General features: G+C 44.7%; 1 protein-coding gene across 1 annotated transcript; it reads left to right on the top strand.

Moving 5' to 3' along the window:
- The first annotated feature begins 3,600 nt into the window (after positions 1-3,600).
- Positions 3,601-19,236, top strand: LOC112105059 (cytochrome P450 2D15). Its single transcript, XM_026657497.1, has 9 exons — positions 3,601-3,813; positions 5,117-5,288; positions 5,953-6,105; positions 6,388-6,548; positions 8,140-8,313; positions 11,972-12,113; positions 15,623-15,810; positions 16,291-16,432; positions 19,058-19,236. The coding sequence occupies exons 1-9, from the start codon at positions 3,601-3,603 to the stop codon at positions 19,234-19,236; spliced, it is 1,524 nt and encodes a 507-aa protein (XP_026513282.1).
- The last annotated feature ends 1,729 nt before the right edge of the window (positions 19,237-20,965 follow it).

Below are 20,965 nucleotides of genomic sequence, written 5' to 3'. Positions count from 1 at the left end.
GAAGTACAGCACCTGCTGCATCGTACTCCAAAGGGGAAGGTTGGGTATGATCCCTGGACATACACAAATCTGTAGCTGTCCTGGGACCCCTCCTCCTCTGGAGACCTTCCCTTATCCCCCTCCCTGCTAATGAATTTTTTCGTTTGACTCTCTCCTCCGATTGTTGTCCTTTAATAAAATAATTGTGTTTGTCTGAAAGCAATCTTTATTCTATTAAATGAAAGCAAAAAGAGCCCTGCAAAGCAACATACAATTATGTTAAGGCCCCTTCTTGCATCATGTGCACCAATCACCTAAAAGCATTACAAGCACTGCAATCCCAAGCATAGCAACAGATATTAATGGCTTTCAGCTTCAAATTTCTGCCTCTAGGCATCCCTGATCCTTATGGCCCTGCGCTGTGCCCCTCTAATAGTCCTGGTCTCCGGCTGTTCAAACACAGCCTCCAGGCGCTGAGCCTCTGGGGTCCAGCCCTGAGTGAAGCTTTCACCCTTCCCTTCACAAATATTATGGAGCGTACAGCATGCGGCTGTAAGCATAGGAATATTGTCATCGGCCATGTCCAGCTTCCCATACAGGCATCGCCAGTGGGCTTTTAAATGGCCAAATGGACACTTCACAGTCATTCTCTACTTGCTCAGCCTGTTGTTGAACCGCGCCTCGCTGCTGTCAAGTTGCCCCATGTATGGCTTCATAAGCCATGGCATTAAGGGGTAGACGGGGTCTCCCAGGATCACAATGGGTATTTCGACTTCCCCTATGGTGATCTTCTGGTCCGGGAAGAAAGTCCCTGCTTGCAGCTTCCTGAACAGGCCAGTGTTCCGAAAGATGCGTGCATCATGCACCTTTCCGGACCAGCCTGCGTTAATTTCTGTGAAACGCCCACGGTGATCAACAAGCGCCTGGAGAACCATTGAGAAATACCCCTTGTGATTAATTTACTTGGTGGCTAGGTGGTCTGGTGCGAGAATTGGCATGTGCGTGCCATCTATCGCCCCTCCGCAGTTACGGAAGCCCATTTGTGCAAAGCTGTCCTGTCATAAACATACAGCTAAGGGTAGCATAAAATCCCTCCTTTACCTGTAAGGGGTTAAAAAGCTCAAATAACCTGGTTGGCACCTGACCAAAAGGACCAATAAGGGAAGAAGATCCTTTCAAAACTGTGGGGGGAGGTTTTGTTTGTGCTCTCTTTGTTGTTCTCTCCGGGACAGAGAGAGGGACCAGGCAGGAAAAAAACCTCTCCTAAAACCCTGCCTGAAATAAGCATCTAAGATTACAAAAATTGTAAGTAAAGCAAGGAAATGCGTTAGATTATCTTTTGTTTTAGCTTGTGAATTTTTCCTATGCTAAGAGGGAGGTTTATTCCTGTTTTTTGTAACTTTAAAGTTTTTCAATTCACCTCATACAAGTCCACTCAGTTCTACTTCTTGTTCAGCCAATTGCTCAGACAATCAAGTTTGTTTACATTTATAGGAGATAATGCTGCCTGCTTCTTATTTACAATGCCTGTAAGTGAGAACAGATATTCGCGTAGCACTGTTTTAGCGGGTATTTTAATGTATTTACATAAGAACATAAGAACACAAGAACGGCCATACTGGGTCAGACCAAAGGTCCATCTAGCCCAGTATCCTGTCATCTGACAGTGGCCAATGCCAGATGCCCCAGAGGGAATGAACAGAACAGGTAATCATCAAGTGATCCATCCCCTGTCACCTATTCCCAGCTTCTGACAAAAATGGCAGATATGGCAGCTATGCTAAACATTCATATGTCCCTTCATGCTTTGACTTGTAGGCTCTAAAGCAGTGGTGGGCAACCTGTGACCCATCAGGGTAAGGTGATTGTGGGCTGCGAGACATTTTGCTGACGTTGACTGTCTGCAGACATGGCCCCCCGCAGCTCTCAGTGGCTGCGGTTTGCCGTTCCCAGCCAATGGGAGCTGCGGGAAGCATGACACCATAACCAGAGCTAGCTCAGAAGCCAAAACACAAAACTACTCAAGGTTATGGAGAAGGGTTTACCTTTTGGGACCTTGCTTGCTCGAATTCTCTTGCAATATCACTGAATACAGGCTCTGAGGAGAATGTAATGGGCTGGACACACAGCAAAAGCATTGCAGTCAGACTTTAGGTGCATAAGGCACTTCAAGGTGGAAAGGTTTATTTGTGTATTTTATTTTTTGTTGTTTAAAGGCTCAATTAGCATTCCAAAAACCACTGCTGAGCTCTGCCCATATCAGGCAACTGTAGCTTTCAGCTCAGGTTTTGTTTTTTGTTTTGTTAAGGTACTACGGAATCAGTAATCTAACAGTCCCATAAGAGTTCTTACCCCCTACGAAAGCATTCCCAGCAATTAACCAAGAACAGACAATTTCTCTTTTTTCTGGAACTTGGGCTCCTACTGTCCAAGGACTCTTACCCGACCTTGGCAAACATCAGTCTTCTTCAGGGTGACCCTGTACTCAGTCATTGTTCAGGCTTTGCCTAGATGGCTCCCACCAGGGTAATCTCAAAAATATGGGCCGCAAGTACAAATCTCAGCCAAATTATACCCCTATGTCCCCAAATTATCTGAAGTTAATATGTAAATGTGGTGCTGCCTTGCTCAGTCCACGCCTCTTGGTCTCCAGCAGATGACAGCAGAGAGCTGACTCTGTTACCTTCCTTCTTTCCTAGGCTTGAGGCCACAGGGCTTACCGTACTGACTGACTTCCCTGAGGATTTACAAGTCAAATTGTTAATTAGTTAGTGTTAAAGTCAATCAAAAGTGAGCTTTTAAGAAATGCAGCACTTGGCTCATCTTTTCTTTGACTGAACGATCCTAATAACAGAGTAAGACAGACTTTTCTATGTGGTTAAATCTCCTAGAAAACACGTGCATAAACAATTTTGAAGAAATTAGGTAGTAATTAAGTTATGTTCTTAATGATTGATGTCTAATTGTTATAATTCCAATCATGGATAACTCAGATCCTTCTTAAGTAGTGCCACTGTGATGGTTAGATACCACAGGGATGAGCAGCCATATATTTAACAACAACAAAACCCTAGTTAGTGATGTCAGAGGTAACAAAACCAATCAAACCTCTTCCTTTCTAGCTAATTTGCCTGCTATAATTCTATTGCTGAAGTGGAGCAGTGGGGAGAGTGGGACGGTATCAAGAGTCCTCAGCAGTACATTTTTTGGCTCCAACTATCAAGAGATTGGCCCCCAGTGGTGACTCCTCCTACAATTTTGTGTAGAATTATGGCTTGTGAAAAACGGGGACAGGCACACCTTCATCACCACTCCTACAAGGTCTGGGGAGGAGCTGAAGAGAAACAATAACTACACAGCCCGGCACTTTGCTATTTGTAAAGTCCTGTGTAGACTTACGGCACTTTGTTATTAGAAGAGAGGGTGTGAATAGAATAGCATAGCTAAAGAAATAGATACAAAAACAGAGGGAAAGGAAGAGAGGGATGGGAGGAGTGAGAGAGGGAAAGTAGGAGAAAGAAACAGAAAGACAGACTGGGAGAAGGTGAAACAGGCAGAGGGAAAGTGTTGAGGGGAAAGGGAAAAACTTATTGGGGGACAGAGTGAGGTAGGAGAGACACAATGGAACTGCTCTCCTGGCTCGGGTCCCAGCTCCCATCCTTCTGGAACAGCTTCACAACACTTAGCCTCTCTTTTGCTGTCTTTATCCTGCTTTTCGATCACATGAAGCGCAGAAAGAGATGGAACAACTACCCCCCGGGTCCTGTCTCCTTCCCTTTCGTTGGGAACTTGCTGCAGGTCAATTTCCAATGTCCTCGCCTTGCTTTAACTGAGGTAAGTGCTAGAGGGACAGATGCCTTTCACTGACTGGCAGAGAGGGTTGGTGAATAGCACCCATGCCACAGCAGTTTCCGGTTCTTGAGTGGCAGCTGAGGTGCATTTATTATTTACTGCATTGCAGGAAGATTTCAATCTATAAAAGGAGAAAAAGTTAAACAGAATAAAAGCAAAGCAAAAAAGCATTTTACATTTACATCATGTGAGCTTGTGACATCCCCCTCACACTGTAATCAGTGTAGGTGGTTGGTTAATTGTTGATCAGTCATACACTAAGGAACTGTGTGTACATCGAGATTATAAATCAGTTTGTTAATATAAAGAAAGCATTGACACTAGTTTACACTACTCTAATGGTTGAGAAAGCAGCAATGTAAGTGCCTTGTTCTTCATTTGGGCCCTTAAATTAGGACTTGGACACACCCTCCCAAGGGGTGTGTGTAAATTGGAGAATTACATCACTTTAGCAATGGTTCCCATACACAGCTGTACAGTAGAGCTGGTGGGAATGTTTTCATTGAACCAGTTTTTAGACAACAAATGCTGGTTTTGATGACTATTCCCTGGGGGTGGCCTTTCGAAAGGAAAATTTGTTCACTTTGGAAAATGTTTGTTTCGGAGTTCTTCATTTTTAATTATTTTTATATTATTTTGTAACACATCAGTAGCAGTGCTATTCAGAGCACTATTACCACTGACATGTTATGGATGAAATGTAATACTATACAAATAAAAAAGCCGCACATAACAAAACAGCATTAGAATCCAAACTTCCAGATTTCAAAATGACATTTAAACAAAAACTTTCCAAAACAGAACTTTTTTGGAAATTTCAATGTCTGGGAAGTTTGTTTTCGTTCTGATTCTAACTGGAAACAAATGTCAAAATGTCAAAATTTCCTGCTAACTGGAAATTGAGTTTTGACCAGCGCGAATGGACAGCTGAGTATTGGTGCAGTGAGACAGTACTTTGAAACCCAACAATGTTCTTTATGGACAAATAGCAGTTGGGAAATGAAGGTGGCAGGGGAGAGGAACGCTGATTGCCCTCCCACCCAAATCCGCACCTCACAATATGAAAACGTGGTATTGAGCTAGATCCCTCCTACCGGGTTTGGGCATATTCCCTCTTGGGTCTACAGCCTTGCAGGGATTAAGCACTCTGCAGTCAAAGCCCCTGTGCTCTCTGCCTTCCACAGACTATGCTACAGTGTCTCTCATTTTAAGCTACAGCCTTTGTAGCTGTTTTTTCTCTTTAAATCTGTTTTTCTTTTTTTCTCATTTCCCTTTTACTTGACAGCTCAGTGAGAAGTTTGGAAAGATCATCTCTCTTCAGATTGGATGGAAAAATGTGGTCCTGCTGAATGGGTTAGAAGCTGTAAAGGAAGCATTGGTCCAGAGATCAGAAGACTTTGCTGATCGACCACCCTTTTCTTTATTTGACCATATGGGCTATAGAAAAAACTGTGAAGGCAAGTGTCCCTCATAGTCCAGGGCAAATTTCTCATCTCCCCCATGCACATCAGTTCTTGGGGAGCACAAACAACATGGCTCTGCCTTCAGGGTACATTATGGGTCCTGTACATTATGATGGACTGTGGGTGTATATACATACACACACACAGTGTGCACATACAGACACCATTGCCCTCTGCAGGATGGACTGATTGCTAATCTGGTTGTTACAGGTGAGTAGAAACTGGTTTACAGCCTGAGACCGGGCTTCTCTCCAGCTGCCCCAGGCTGCTGGTGTCACAACATTGCCTTTCAGCAAAATGAATGCCACCAGCAAGAGACTTAAAGGCCAGCTGGCATTATAAACTTTATTTGAAAACCTGTTTCACAGAGAGCCCCTAGAGTCACAAAAAACGGAAGTACCAGGTCTGGCCCGTGGAGCAGTGTTGGGAACTGTTGCTGTAGCTCACACAGCTTCCCAAGGGACCCAAGCCCATTTCTCCCCACAAGTATCACCTTCATGAACCATGTGTACAGTGGCACAGTTAACAGGGGGAAATAAATTAACTAAAAAGAATAAATCAATGCAACAAAACCAACCCTTTTCCATTTATTACAGCAGGGGGGATGGGGGAGGAGAACAGGTGGCTATTTGACTAGTATTTCTTCGAAACCCTGCAGGGATAATGATGGCAAGGTATGGCCATGGCTGGAAGGAGCTGAGGAGATTCACACTCTCCACCTTGAGGAATTTTGGGCTGGGGAAGAAATCCCTGGATCAGCGTGTGACTGAGGAAGCTGGATGTCTATGCTCTGCATTCAGTTCTAAATATGGTATGTTTGGGAGATTGGAAACTCTCATATCTCTAGTCATAAAGCAGGGAGGGGGGGCTCTCAAGAGTAGGGTACATGGAGCTAGAAGGAAGAGCAATTCTAGAGGAGGAGGAGGAGAGGTTTGCATGTGGAGATGATCCAGCCATTGTGGAGGGGATTCAGCTAAATAGGTGCAGTGTATTTCCCACTTCCTGTGGTGTTAGAGGGTCTCCCCATGTAGCAGCAGGCTGAGATCCTGGGGTGCCTCCTAATCTCTTGGGTTGGTTCCTGTATCTTTTTCAGGCCATCCTTTCAATCCACGCTTCCTCATAAACAGTGCCGTCGGCAATGTGATGTGCTCCCTCACTTTTGGCAACCGTTTTGAGTACAACGACGAGAAATTCCAGAGGATGCTACACCTGATAGAGGAGGCTTTCAATATAGGAGCTGGAATCATGTCCCAGGTAGCCCACAAGAATCTGATTGTCAGTAAAACTGAAAGCTCTTGGTTGCCTGGGTGGGTTGAGGGGGATGAAGAACTCACGCTCCGTACAGTGTTTTAGACAAAGGTGCCATGGTGCTTTTGATGCAGGGATTATGAACCAGTTTGGATAATACAGAAATCTCCTGAAACCCGTCAAATACTTTCTGGCTAGGGTTTGCGCATGGCTATTTCTCTTGTGTTCCTCTGCATTTTCTAGAGGCAGCTGAGGCAGGAAGTGGGACTGCCGAAATGCCTGGAGATAGCCTGGTCTCTTAGGCTTTGTCTGCGCTGGCAAGTGAAAGACGAAACTTTTGTCATTCAGAGGTGTTCACAGAACACCCCCGCAAAAGACAAAAGTTTTGTCGACGACAAGTACTAGTGTGAACAGCGCTTTGTCGGCAGCAGCACTCTCCTGCCGACAACACTAATGCCGTTCTTTGGGGATGGAAGTTTTTTGTCGTCAGGAGATTGCTCTTCCGCCGACAAACAGTGGCTACACTGAGTGCCTTTTAGCGGCTCGGCTGTAGCGGCACAGCCGTGTCACTCAAAGCTGCATAGTGTAGACATAGCCTTAGTATTTCTTGGTAAACAAGAAACATGTACAGGAAATTTTTCTAAGGAAGGCTTGTTATTGGGCGATTTCCAGCCCAGTTTTGATGGACTGGGATAGTTTAGAGATGTTTCCTAATTTGTAAGTGTTTTTCTGAACAGAACATCTAAAACTTAAAAAACCAACAATAACAACAAAGCCAACCGCAGACTTTAATGGTTTTCAATACAGTAAGAGAACTCTGTGAATATCTTTAGGAAAGGAAGGCATCCAGAACCTCCCACCTTCTCCCAGCTGGGAGCACAAGTGCCTTTGCTCTATGTGATTTTTGCAAGAAGCTGTCAGACTGCATCTTACTACTATCTTCTATATCACACACACATTCTTACAAAAGAATTAACTATCCCATTAGTACAAACAAGATCCGGGAATGGTGAGTGAGAGACTTTCCTCTCCTCCAGAAAACCAGCTTGTCAAGGAAACTCCACCCTTACAGGCCCTTGGCCATCACATTCAATAGATAGATCAGGAAAAAAAAGTATATGAGCCCAGCCCATAAGGGTCAGTGACATTTATCCTGAGTAAGGACTGCAGCATCAGGGCCAGTATCTGTAACATTTAAAATCTCCCCAGAGCCCTGAAACAATAAGAAAAGTCTCAACAATAATCTTTTCCTAGCCCCCCACCCTTTCACTGTTCTCCTGTTGCTACTGTCACGCCGATAGGAGGCTAGGTAATAGTTCCATAACAGAATTGAGGAGGGTGTTTACTCCAGGGGTGGTTAGTCAGATGGTTAACTTACATGCAGACAGTGTTGGTCACAACACATTGTGTTGCACGGTGGAGGGAACAAGGTAGGGAGCCCCAAAATGTTTACCCAGTGTGAAGTGGGGGATCTGGCCTGTTGGGAACATTCCATCCCAGTTCCATCTCTTCCCCCACCGAATATCTGAGAACTGGCTTCCTCTCCTGTCTCTTCCATTCTAGATCTAATGCTTTTCCTCTGTCTCTTCCATTCTAGATTCTGGACATGATGCCTTGGTTGTTGTATATTCCTGGGCCTCATCATAACGTCTTCCAACCCTATACTGATAGCTTTGACATCCTAAGGGAGATTGTGAAGGAGCACAAGGAGACCCGGGATCCAGGCTTTACCAGAGACTTCATTGATGCTTTTCTGGAGGAGATAGAAAAGGTAGGAGGAGACAGACATGGATACTTGTGGGGTCATATTTTGCTGTTTGGATATGTGTGCTTGTGATGGAACAACCCATCAGTTATGCTGAGACCTGGATCCTGCAGGTCCTTTCACCCGAGTGCATGCAGCAGAGAGCACAAGGCTGTTGCTCTCCAGTGCAAGTAGGGACAGCATGCGGGCACACACATGCAGAAGCACCAGGTGAGTGGAATTAGATATTGAGATCCTCGTACACCTGCCACCTTACACTCAAGGACACATGGAAAAGAAAAGTTCAGGGTGTCTAAGGAGGCCTTGATTTAAGTGTAACCTCAGCTCACAGATGCGGTGCTTGGTTATTTAACAATTCACCTTGTGTTCCCTGCCTCTTATTTATCTCTGTTCCAATAGCACTTCACTCTTCATCGGAGTGGTATATGGCATGTATGAGAAAATGCCAATCAAAATGCAGTTCCAGGTAATTATTCACACTGAGGTAGCCTCCTAAGATCCAAGTCAGGATCAAGACCCCACTCTGCTGAGTGCTGTACAAATATGCAAGTAGACACTGTCCTGGCCCCGCAGACTTTAAAGTATAATTTGCTTTATTCTGTGCGATCCCTTTCCCATTATTTACTTGCCTATGTGTGGCAAAGCAGCCCTACCAATACTAGTGAAGTTTTAAACTCTCATCGGTCCTTGGGGGGTTTTCCTGTCAGCATGCATTCCTTACCCAACTGCAGAGAGAGACGTGGCAGGAAGGTGAGAGTGAAGTTGTGATGCTCAGTGATATGACCAAGTCCAACAGTGGCACTGTTGCTAAGTAAACACCAATGACACTATGAAAAGGGACAAAAATCCCACATCACTAGGACATGTTACTGATATTGAAGAGTTGCCAGTAGCCTTCTCTTGGCCGGGTCTCATGGCTTATAAACTCATTCTTATTTTCTTTGACTTCTCTGCTGCTTTCACTGAATGCCATTTCTGTCTGTAACCGTGCCTCAGTGGGCCAGAACTGAGAATGCCAAACTCAGGACAAACTGCTGAGAACCAGGGCAAACACAACCCAAAACTGGTGGTTATTCTCCCATGAGATATACCAAACCAGCAACAAAAGTAAACTCCTGTTTTACCACCCTGGCTAACAGGAAGTCATAAAAGCAGCTTCCTTGGGCATTCCAGTTCTTATGTGACCACCAAAACACTGGATTTAAAGGTGAGTGGTTCTTTACAACCAGTCTCATTAATTAAAAGGTTCTTCTGATCCCAAAGGACCAGCCACACACCCAGGTTAATATTTAACTCAGATTTTACCCAAAAATCACGCTGATGCCAGTCCTTTAGTATCTAAAATCTAAAGGTTTATTTATAAAAAGAAAGAAAGGGAGAATTAAAATTGGTTAAAGGAATCAAATACATACAATAATTGCAAAGTTATTGGTTCAGGCTTGTAGCAATGATGGAATAAACTGCTGACTTACGTCAAGTCTTTGGCTGCCTCCAAATTATCGGAAGGTCCTCAGTCCATTGGTTAGAATGCTCCCATTAGTATAGTTCATATTCCAGAAGTTTGGGCAGGAAAGAGGCTGGAGCAGGATAGGGGCTGGAGCTGGATAGAGGCAAAATGTAGGAGTTTCCAGGCCTTTTATCTCTTCTACCATGTGGAGGGAATTCCATTGCTCTTACTGTGGAGAATTACAGCAACAAGATGGAGTTTGGAGTCACATAGGCAAGTCACATGTTCATGTACTTCGCCTAGTCACAGCAGGAAATTCCATTAAGTGTAGATGGACGTCTGCCATTGTCAGTTAAATGTTCTTTTGATGGGCCACTCCATTTGAATAATCCCTCCAAGATGTGCTGGCTAGCTACCTTGTGGGCGGTACCCCAAGAGCACAGATTTGAAATCCAGGTGTAGCGTCAATACTTATAACTTCAAATACAAAAATGATACATGCATGCAGATAGCAAAATCATAACCAGCAAACCATAACCTTTTCATAGACATCTCACTTGACAACCTTTTTACAAGATTTGCTGCAAATATATAACAGTGGTTGCAACAATGATCTATATGGTCATATTTTAATCAGATAACGTCACACTGTCCTCCTTTGGTTTCTATGGTACTGTTTTTTCTTGGTTTTCCTCCTATTGGTTTCTCCCCAGCTATTCCTTCAGCATTCCCTGTGGTGGATTCTCCTCTGCTCTTCCATTGTCTGTGGAAGTCATAAAGCCTCTGCCCTTGCTCACTCCCTCTACAGTGTAACTCTGAGGAACTTTATCTGCTTTCACAGTTGGAACTTTCATCTCAAGGCTGACAATCAGCAAACCTATCTCAGCTCTCCTGACCCATCTCTCGCTAAGGAGTCCTGTACTTCAGTCCTTCTGACATTTCTTCCTAGGTGACTTGTCTGCAACGTAAGTTTAACATAGCTAAAAATGAGATTCTTACTTTTTTCCCCAAACCCCTCTCCCATCTTCCTGCTCATCCAGGATCATAAAGTGAGGGTTATCTATGAACCCTTCCTCTCCTTCTCCTCATGCACACATCCAATTTCAAATCTTGCTGCTTCTTCCTCCACTCTACAGGTTCCTCCTTGTTTACCACATCACATTTAAATCTCTTGTCCTTGCCTTGAAAGTCTTACACAACCCACATTATATCTTGGACATAGTATCTTAATGCATCACCCCCATAACCTGTGGTCTTCCAATGATGGCTGTCTCAATGCCATGCTCATATAATTCCCCCACAGTTTTCTCTGTGTCTTCTTTCATGCCACCTCAGACCACTGAAACACCATCCAAATTCTGGTCCACTAAGCCAATGCCTTCTCTTCATCCAAATCCCTTCTAAAGAGCCACTGTTTTCTTCTTGTCCACAAGAAGTAAGTCAATGATTTGAAGCTATTAAAAATATCCTTATAATTTCCTTTGGACTTCCCATTGCATCCTGTCTATTCTGTATCTCTTGCTTAGATTGTAAAACCTTAAAAGGACTGGATCTGTCTTTATTTCATCTTGTCCAGTGCCAAGCACTTTGACAGCACTTACCTTCAAATAATACCTGGAAATTGAATTAACCTAGAACAACTGAGCCTTAAATAGGAATTGTTACTGCATCTAAAACCATGTGTCTGGGATACTTACTTCACTGAAATGGCCCCATAATACAGTCTTTTTAAACCTTATTTTGTGCTTCTATGAAATCTAAAATTATGAGCCTTGAAAGTAATGCAAAAATATTTCAAATTTCATTCCCGTACTTCATGAAGCCTTAATGATTCTACCTTTGATCAATGTATGCATTTCCAGTTTGTTTAGCTCTTCTCAGTCAAGGAAGAATCTTGTAACTCGTTCATATTTTGAATTCTAATCCCTACTAAGAAGATTTTCAGTATTGTGGGCCTGTCTCCCCACTGCCCTATACCTTGTATAAACATATGCACCAGTTCAAAGGGAGTGTAAAATGCTACCATTCTGATCAGGCATCATCCTCCACTCTGCACGGGTGTCAATGATCACACCAGGTGTGGGGCAATAGGGACTCAGACCCCTATGTCTGGAAAATGTGTTATACACCCAAATGAATGCTCCTAGGTAGTAGGGTGAATTAAATAAAAAACAACAAACCCAAGTTATATGACAAGCCTATTTTTATTTCCTTCAGGCTAAAATGGACCCAGAGAGCACTTTCAGTGAGGACAATCTGATCTTTACAGTTTTTGACATGTTTGGTGCTGCCACTGAAACAACCACTGTAACCCTGTGCTGGGCACTGCTGTACATGCTTCGCTATCCTGATGTCCAAAGTAAGTGATGCAGTTTGGGAGGGTCAGGGCTTCCTCTCACCCTGCACCTCCCATTGACAAGTTTCCAGTATTTTTCTACTTATAGATGCTTTTGTCTTTCGGATGCGACCTCCTGGAGTACAGTCAGTAGCATTTACTATTGGACTGAACTACAGTAATGAGGAGGGGATAATTCCACACAATCATCATGGAGCATTATGTGCTGAGGGGGAAAGCAAAAAACTCATGAGGAGAGGGAAAGCCCCTGTTAAAGATCTCAGTATGTGCATAGAAACCCACTGCTACTGTTAAGTGCACCTTGTGTCTCCAACAGCTCCTTGCTAAGTTTTCTCTTTCTGGTCACAAGTGCTCTAGTCAAGATTTCGGTAAATGACTAGTGATTTTGGGCAGCTCAGCTTTTGGGTGTTCAACTTGAGATAACTTAAAAGAACCTGATTTTCAGAGGGTGGCTACTCAGCACTTTCCGAAAATCAGGCCTCTTGTCAAAATGGACACCTACACATTATGTCGCCCACAAGCACTAGTCACTTTGGAAAATCTTGGCCCCTTTCACTTCCACCCTCGATCAACATTTGCCTCTATTGCATAGCCAGACTTTGCTCCCGAGTCCCAGTGCCCAAAGCTCTCTTATGAGATGACTTACGACAAGCCTGGACGTAACTTCAGGGATATACAGTAAGAAGCCTTTTCTCAACTCTTTACACAATTTCTTCTTGAAGAAACTATTTCTCCAACACATAAAAAGAGAGTCTGCACTCAGCTTAGTCCTAATACCACGTTGGACTTCATTCAAAAAGTAAGTATAGTTCAGACACTAAGTGTCACCACCATATAAATAAGTTCAACTGCTGAAGGGAAGGAATCAAACCAAAAACTAGCACTTTCCAAGGGGGATTTTAAAAATGAACAAGGCAGTCAAAAAGGCACTATAGTCAGAAATGAGGATAGGGTAGGGTTGCTTAAGTAGCATCCTGGTCGTACAGGTATCTGTAAAAAATAAAATGGAAATCCAGCCCAAGTGATGCTAGTAGAAAGAAGGTAAAGAGGTAAACTATAACATGGAAATTAGGAGAGGCGAGAGGAAATGTAAAGAACTTATATCCAAAGACATGAAAACAAACACATTATTTCAGTATATCAGAAGCAGGATGTCTGGGAGAGTTGGTTGACCCACAGAACTACCAGGGAAGAAAGGGAACAATCAAGGAGGATAAGGACATTAACAAGAAGTGAAATGGTTTCTTTGTATCAGTCCTCACTACAACAGAGAACCTTTGAGGAGATGTCTACCTCTGCTATACATTTTCAGGTAGTGATCACAAGGCATAGTCAGAGATAGAATTAACAAAAGAAAAGGTCCTGGAATAAATGGATACATTTAAGTGCCACCAAGACCAGCTGGCTTACCTCCAAGAGATTCCAAGGACTTTAACAATGAAGTGGCTGAGCTGCTAAGAAAATTGAGCTGTCTCTCAAATAATCAAATACCATACTGGGGGAGCAAATATTGTAACGGTTGTTTAAAAAGCCTCTAGGGCTGGTCTCGGGAAATGCAGACCAGTGAACCGTCCTTCAGTACAGACAAATTGATTGAAACAATAAACAGAAGTAACCATGAAACACCTTGGTTCACTGACACATCTGTACAACTTCTCATAGGTACAACAACAGGAAAACAAAATGGATGGGGACCAGGTGGGAGAATTTTGTTGAAGATAAAGAAGACACAGTGATGGGAGAGGGGCTAGTTGGGAGCTAGGGCTGGCCCAAGGCAAATCTTTTGTCCCCTCCTGCACAGCACATTTTATCACATTTCTTAACAACAAAACCTTTACACAGTATCCTTGGTCTCCCTCGCATTTGTTCTTTCCCCCTTTCCATTTCCTTCACACCGTCATCTCCTCACTGCAGACATTTTGCTCTATGTTTTCAGTCTATTATCCCCTTAGTAGTATTTTTTGATGTTGTGTCCTAATTGTTCCCTCTCTTTCCTTCTCTTCTCCATCCCATCTGCCTTCCTCTTCTTTCCTAAGTTGTGCTCCCTTCCTCCTTCCCCTAGGTTGTCAGTCTCACGTTCTCCTGCAGCCCCCACCAAACCCTTCATCTCATCCTTCCTCACCCACAGGCACTTTATGCTCCCTCCCCTCCCCCAGGCCTCTCTCGCACGCACCCTCCGGCCTCCCACACAAAGATGACTCTCTGGCTCTTCTGCCTTCCGCTTCCAACCCTCCCCCCACACACATACTATCCATCAGACCAAACTGAGTTCCACACACCCCCTCAGATCCCACTCACGCAGGCCGGCTCGTGCCCTAATGGCTCCATTCACACACATACTTCTCTGCAGGCTGCCCTACCTCACTCCGCAGACACCTGCCTGCGACCTAGGGAGTCCTGTCTACAGGGCGGGTTAGCTCGGTATAACTAGTCGCTCAGGGGGGTGGATTTTTCACACCCCTGAGCGACGTTGTTATACCGATATAGGTCTGTAGTCTAGACCTGGCCTTGGTGTTACACAGCCTCCTGCCAAAACAAGACCCCGTCCCTCCACACACACTCCTCAGCCACCCCTCTGCTGGGGAGAGCTCTCTCTGGCCCCCTTTGTGCAGCCTCCTCTCTCCTCTCAAGGTCCTCTCCCTCCTTCACTGCCCTCCCCCGAAAGGTGAGCCTCCCTCCTCAAGCTAACTCACACCCACCCATTCCCTACTCCCTACTCTCCTTGTTCTCCTTCCCCCCACCCCCACCACCCTGGCTCTTTCCCCTGCTTCCTTCCCCAGTCACGTCCCTCTCTCCCCTCCCCACCCCCCACCTCCTCCTGGGGCTTCTGAAATTCCGAGGCTTCCCAGTGCGGATTTTTCACACCTGTGAGCGAGGTAGTTATGCTGACTTGATTTCCTAGTGTACAGGCCTAAGTAGTGCTGCAGTCTCTGTGCTTCTGCCTTCGCCTGTAGGCTTGGCTGGCTGCAGCACAGCAGTTTGTAATATTTACACTGGTACAGCCCTGAGCACAGTGTGGAGGAAGGGGCTAAAAATGGTTATGTGCAGGGGGGCGTTAAGAGGAGGTGGGCAGCAGCAGAAGGGCACATCTTAAGGGAAAGATGACAAGCTTTTGCATTTTTAACTCCATGACAGAGGGCACCATGGTGGGGAGGACAACATCCTGGAGGGAGGGTATCTCCCCGCACTCCCCACAGTGGTTGTCCCTGTGTCTGTTATGGAAATTGTGCCTCTGCAATCTATTAGAATTCTTCACGTGTCAACAAAACAGTAGCCAGTGTAATATAGACATAACTCATGGAAACTTATTTACATTGAATATGTGTTACCTGTTTCTTGGCTGGGAATACCTATTAGTGCCAAATATAAAGGGTTGATAGAGGGTCTCTTTAGAAGAGAAGTTAATGGGAATGTTTCAGCTGATTTCAGTGGTAACTGGATCAGACCCTTAATAGTCTATTACATCTACTCTGTTATATTCCCTGCTATAGAAAGTGTTTCTATATTTCCAGGAAGAGTCCATGAGGAAATTGATAAGGTGATTGGCAGGGATAGGTCACCTGATATAGAGGACCAAGTGAACTTGCCTTACACCAATGCTGTGATCTATGAAACTCAGCGTTATTGTGATGTTGTTTTTGCTGGAGTGCCTCGCACGACGTACCGGGACACCGAAGTTCAAGGCTTTTTCATCCCTAAGGTACAGCAATTGTGACCCCTGGAAAATTAATGCAGCCCAGATGCAGATTGCTAAGGGATATTGCTAGGATACGTAGTTACTTAGTCCCAGGCTGGTTATGTAGCGTGCTATTCTAAAGGACTTGAACCTCACCGAGAGCTGTATTTCTACCAGTAGATCCAACTGTATAGATTCAACTGAATCTCATTATACAGAATTCATTTGCTTGAAAGCTTAGGGAGATCTGGAGTGGGAGGAAATTTTGTCCTGATAATATCATTGGAAATCTCATTTACATATACAAACCTTGTTATATTGATAGGCCTTTTCCAATGGAAAGTTGTGCCATTATCTGATTAATAGGGCAACAGAGAACTGCGTGGCTTTTCTTTCACTATAGATGATAGTAAAAGGAAGCATAAGGTAAAGTTGACAATGGTTTATATTCTCCTGAAATAACCTGTTTGTTTTTGTTTTGGGGGGGTTAATGGGAATGTTTAGGGCACCATCATCCTCACAGTTTTGTCCTCGGTGCTGAAGGATGAAACGGTTTGGGAGAAACCCCACGAGTTCTACCCGGAGCACTTCCTGGATGCAGATGGGCAGTTTGTGAAGCGAGAGGCCTTCCTGCCTTTCTCTGCAGGTAAATCCAAGGGCAGAGCAGCTGGGTGAGGCCGTCCCTGTGGAAAGGAGGGACAGATGTCTTTATCTTTAAAATGAATAAAGTTCTCATGCTGCAGGGCACAAGCCAAATATTAACTGCTCATTATGGGGGTTCTTGGACCTACCTCAGAATTCTCTGGTACTGGTCACGGTCAGGGAGAGGATGCTGGACTAGATGGACCACAGGTCTGTTCCAGTAAGGCAATACATGCATTCCTGTCTTTCAGGAATTAGGTATTTGCAGTTGTCAATGATATATGGCAGAGTGGGGAAGTGGGGCAGATCCTTTGATTCAATTCATTGTTCATGGGGTGGGAGTCCTGCTCCCAGTGACGTAGGCTTGGTCTACACTTACCCCCCAAGTCGAAGTAAGGTACACAAATTCAGCTACGTGAATAACGTAGCTGAATTCGACATACCTTACTTTGAACTTACCGTGGTTCAGACGCGGTCCACACGCGGCAGGCAGGCTCCCCGTCGACTCCGCGGTACTCCTCTCGTTGAGCTGGAGTACCGCAGTCGACGGCGAGTGCTTCCTGGTTCAATTTATCGCGTCCAGACCAGACGCGATAAATCGAACTCGGAACTTCGATCCCCAGCCGCCGAACTAGCGCGGCAGTGTAGACCAGCCCTTAGAATCATAAACATTCAGGGCTGGAATGGAACTCAAGAAGCCATCAAGTCCAGCCCCCTGCACTGAGGCAGGACCAAGTACCCTGACAGGTGTTTGTGCAACTTGTTTTTAAACACTTCCAATGATGGGGACCCAGGGCGCCGGGGGTGGGGGACATGGTCCCACTTTTTACCAGATGTAAGGGCAAGCAACGGGGGAGAGGGTGGAGAGGAGCGAGAGGGGGCGGGGCCTCAGGGGAATGGGTGGTGCGAGGGCAGGAGTTTGGGGAGCAGGAGCGACACAGGGGTGGGGCTCCATGGGGAAAGGGCAGCGTGGGGGGCCAGGGTCTCAGGGGAAAGGGCCGTGCAGGGGCAGGGCCACAGTTCGGGCGCTGGTGGTCCCCACACTTTTAAGGCTCTTCTGCCGCTCCTTATAGGAACTCCTTGACCTCCCTTGGAATCCTATTGCAGAGCTTAACTCCCCTAGAGCTAGAAAGGCTTTCCTAATATCTAACCTAAATCTTCCTTGCTGTAGATTGAGCCCATTACTGCTTGTCCTACCTTCTGTGGACATGGAGAACAATTGATCACCGTCCTTTTTATAATAGCCCTTAACAGATTTGAAGACTGTTATCAGGTTGGCACTTGGTCTTCTTTTCTCAAGACTATACAAGCCCAGATTTTTCAACTTTTCCTCACAGGTCAGGTTTTCTAAACTTTTGATCATTTTTGTTGCTCTCCTCTGGACTCTTTCCAATTTGCCCACATCTCTCCTAAATTGTGGTGCCCAGAACTGGACACAGTACTTCAGCTGAGGCCTCACCAGTGCTGAGTAAAGCGGGACAATTACCTCCTGTGTCTTACATATAACTCTCCTGTTAATACACCCCAGAATCATATTAGCCTTTTTTGCAGCTACATCATATTTACGACTCATACTCAGTTTGTGATCCACTGTAACCCATAGACCAGGGGTGGCCAAACTTACTGACCCTCCAAGCCACATATGACAATCTTCAGAAGTTTCAGCCCCACTCCTGCTGATGCCCCGAGCCCCAGCCGACACACCCTATGGGGAGATGCCCCAAGACCCCCCTTCTCACTGGGCAGAAGCCCCTGCCCCAGAACCCCACTGCAAGGAAGAGGTTCTGAGCTCCCCACTGCAGTCTGGCAGGTGGAGAATGGAGTGGGGGAGTTGTGGGGGGCTCAACGAGCTGCACTTTAACTGTAAAAGAGCCACATGTGTCTCACGAGCCATGGTATAGCCACCCTCGTCATAGATCCGTTTCAGCAATACTACCACCTAAACAGTTATTCCCCATTTTGTAGTTTTGCATTTGATTTTTCCTTCCTAAGTGAAGTACTTCGCACTTGTCTTCACTGAATTTCATCTTGCTGAATTCAGATCAATTCTCCAAATTGTCAAGATCATTTTGAATTTTAAACTTGCCCTTCAAAGTGCTTGCAACCCCTCCCAGCTTGGTGTCATCTGCAGATTTTACAAGCATACTCTCTACTCTATTATCCAAGTCATTAAGGAAAATATTGAATAGACCGGACCCAGGACCCCACTAGATATGCCTTCCCAATATGATAGCAAACCATTGATAACTATTGACTAAGTATGGTCTTTCAATCAGTTGTGCACCCGCTTTATAGTAAATTCATCTAGACCACATTTCTCTAGTTTGCTTATAAGAATGTCACATGGAACTGTGTCAAAAGCCTTACTAAAATCAAGATATATCACATCTACTGCTTCCTCCCTATCCACTAGGCCAGTAATCCTATCAAAGAAGGAAATTAAGTTGGTTTGCCATGCTTTGTTCTTGACAAATCCATGCTGACTATTCCTTATAACGCTATTATCCTCCAGGTGCTTACAAATTTATTGTTTAATTAGTTGCTCTAGTATCTTTCCAGGTATCGAAGATACTTATCATTTTGTTTTTGGGGTCTCCCTCTTTCTCCTTCCTCACTCTCTCTTTTACAGGTCGTCGCATGTGTCTGGGGGAGCAGCTGGCCAGGAAGGAGCTCTTTCTCTTCTTCACAACCCTCCTGCAGCATTTCACTTTCCATATCCCTGAGGATCAGCCCAGGCCACGGGATGACGGGTATTACGTCCTCATACATTCCCCAGACTCCTACGAGCTGTGTGCCAGCCCCAGATAATGTGTCCCAGGCATGAGCTGCCAGATCTGCGTTGATCTGAGCTAAAGCTTCCACAGAAGAGCAATATAGGAAGCACTTTTTTGAGATTGAAATAACTTTATCTCAGTGTTTTGAAGTTTGTAAAGAAATTATGGCAGAGACTTAACGACACGTGAACTTTGGATTCAAGATGCCAACCAGAACAATCGATAATTAAAATATTTGATGTATTACTTAAGAAACAAGCCCAACACAGCCAAAGCTATAGTGATAACTGGGAAAATGGAACACACTGGAAACCATATTGGAAAAATCATGGAACCAACAATATGTCGGAAGCCTCAGTTCGGCCCCTTTTCTTTTATGCTGTATAGCTTCCCCCCCTTTCTCATACCTTTTTGTGTCTTCTTAGGTTATGAATGCTTCAGGGCAGGGAGCTCTCTTCTCACACATTTGCAAAGCTCCTAGCCCACGTTGGTGCCACATAAATAAGAACAAATTATAATAGTTTTAGAACTGATGCTAGCAGTCAAATGAGATTTCAGGATAAGGTGCGGAGATAAACCTCTATCATGTCACTATGTGCTGATCATTTTAAGATGCAACAGCAAATCTTACAGCACTCCCATTTAAAATCCCAAAGTCGATAAAATGGGAAACACTAAACAGAGCCATGCTGCCTATGTAACTCAACAGCTGTTATTTATAACATACCTGCTGGGATTGCTGTAGAGTCCAGGGACAAATGTAATCCCTGTTTATAAGGTTACTGACTCCTCAGAAGTTAAACCACAGTTGAATTTGGGTCTAGATTTTTTGGGAACCTTTAGTGAGAATAAAACAATTTGGTCTTGGGCTGTCCTGCAGAAATCATTGGGTCAAATTCAGCCCTGAGGTAAGCAGGTACAACGCCACTGGTTTAAATGGCGTTGCACCTGCATATGCCATGCCTGACTTTGGCCCTCTGTGTCTGTTCCTTTACTTGGATTAAACAATGAACATCCAGCAACCAAAACCATCAATGTGAGGTTCACTATTGCAGCTCAGGAACAAAACGCAACTAATCCCACGTATTGTTAAATAAAGCGTGTGGTAGCCTGACAAGGCATAAACTTACTAATATGAAACATGGGAACATGGCCAATACTTTGCTATTTAGATTGCTGAATCTGATACGCAGACAGGTGAATCATCTAACTTATTATCCTTTGTACCATATATATTTCCTGTATAAATCTTAGGGCTGGTCCACACTAACCCCCCCAATTCGAACTAAGATATGCAACTTCAGCTACGTGAATAACGTAGCTGAAGTAAAAGTATCTTAGTTCGAACTACAAGGTACTTACCGCGGGTCCACACGTGGCAGGCAGGCTCCCCCGTCGACTCCGCGTACTCCTCTCGTGGAGCAGGAGTACCGGTGTCGACGGCGAGCACTTCCGGGATCGATTTATCGCGTCTAGACAAGACGCAATAAATCGATCCCAGAAGATCGACTGCTTACCGCCGAACCCGGAGGTAAGTATAGACGTACCCTTAGTCATTTAATCCCTGTTTATTGTATTATTCTTTCTACTTGTGTGACGGTCTAACTGTAGTTTACTTAAAGTCAACACTTCCCTTGCACTTTCTTTTTTTCTGTGACTCAAAAATATAAACTATAAATATATTAAAAAGCCAGACAGCACTCCCTATTGTCTCTGCATCATTCATAAAACACACAGAAACCGGAACCAATATCCCCTTCCTC

This window comes from Terrapene carolina, unplaced genomic scaffold, assembly GCF_002925995.2.
Source record: "Terrapene carolina triunguis isolate 2854851 unplaced genomic scaffold, T_m_triunguis-2.0 Scaffold247, whole genome shotgun sequence".
Taxonomy (NCBI): Eukaryota; Metazoa; Chordata; order Testudines; family Emydidae; genus Terrapene; species Terrapene triunguis.
Note: the sequence above shows the minus strand (reverse complement) of the source record. Positions and strands in the feature narration are given on the sequence as shown.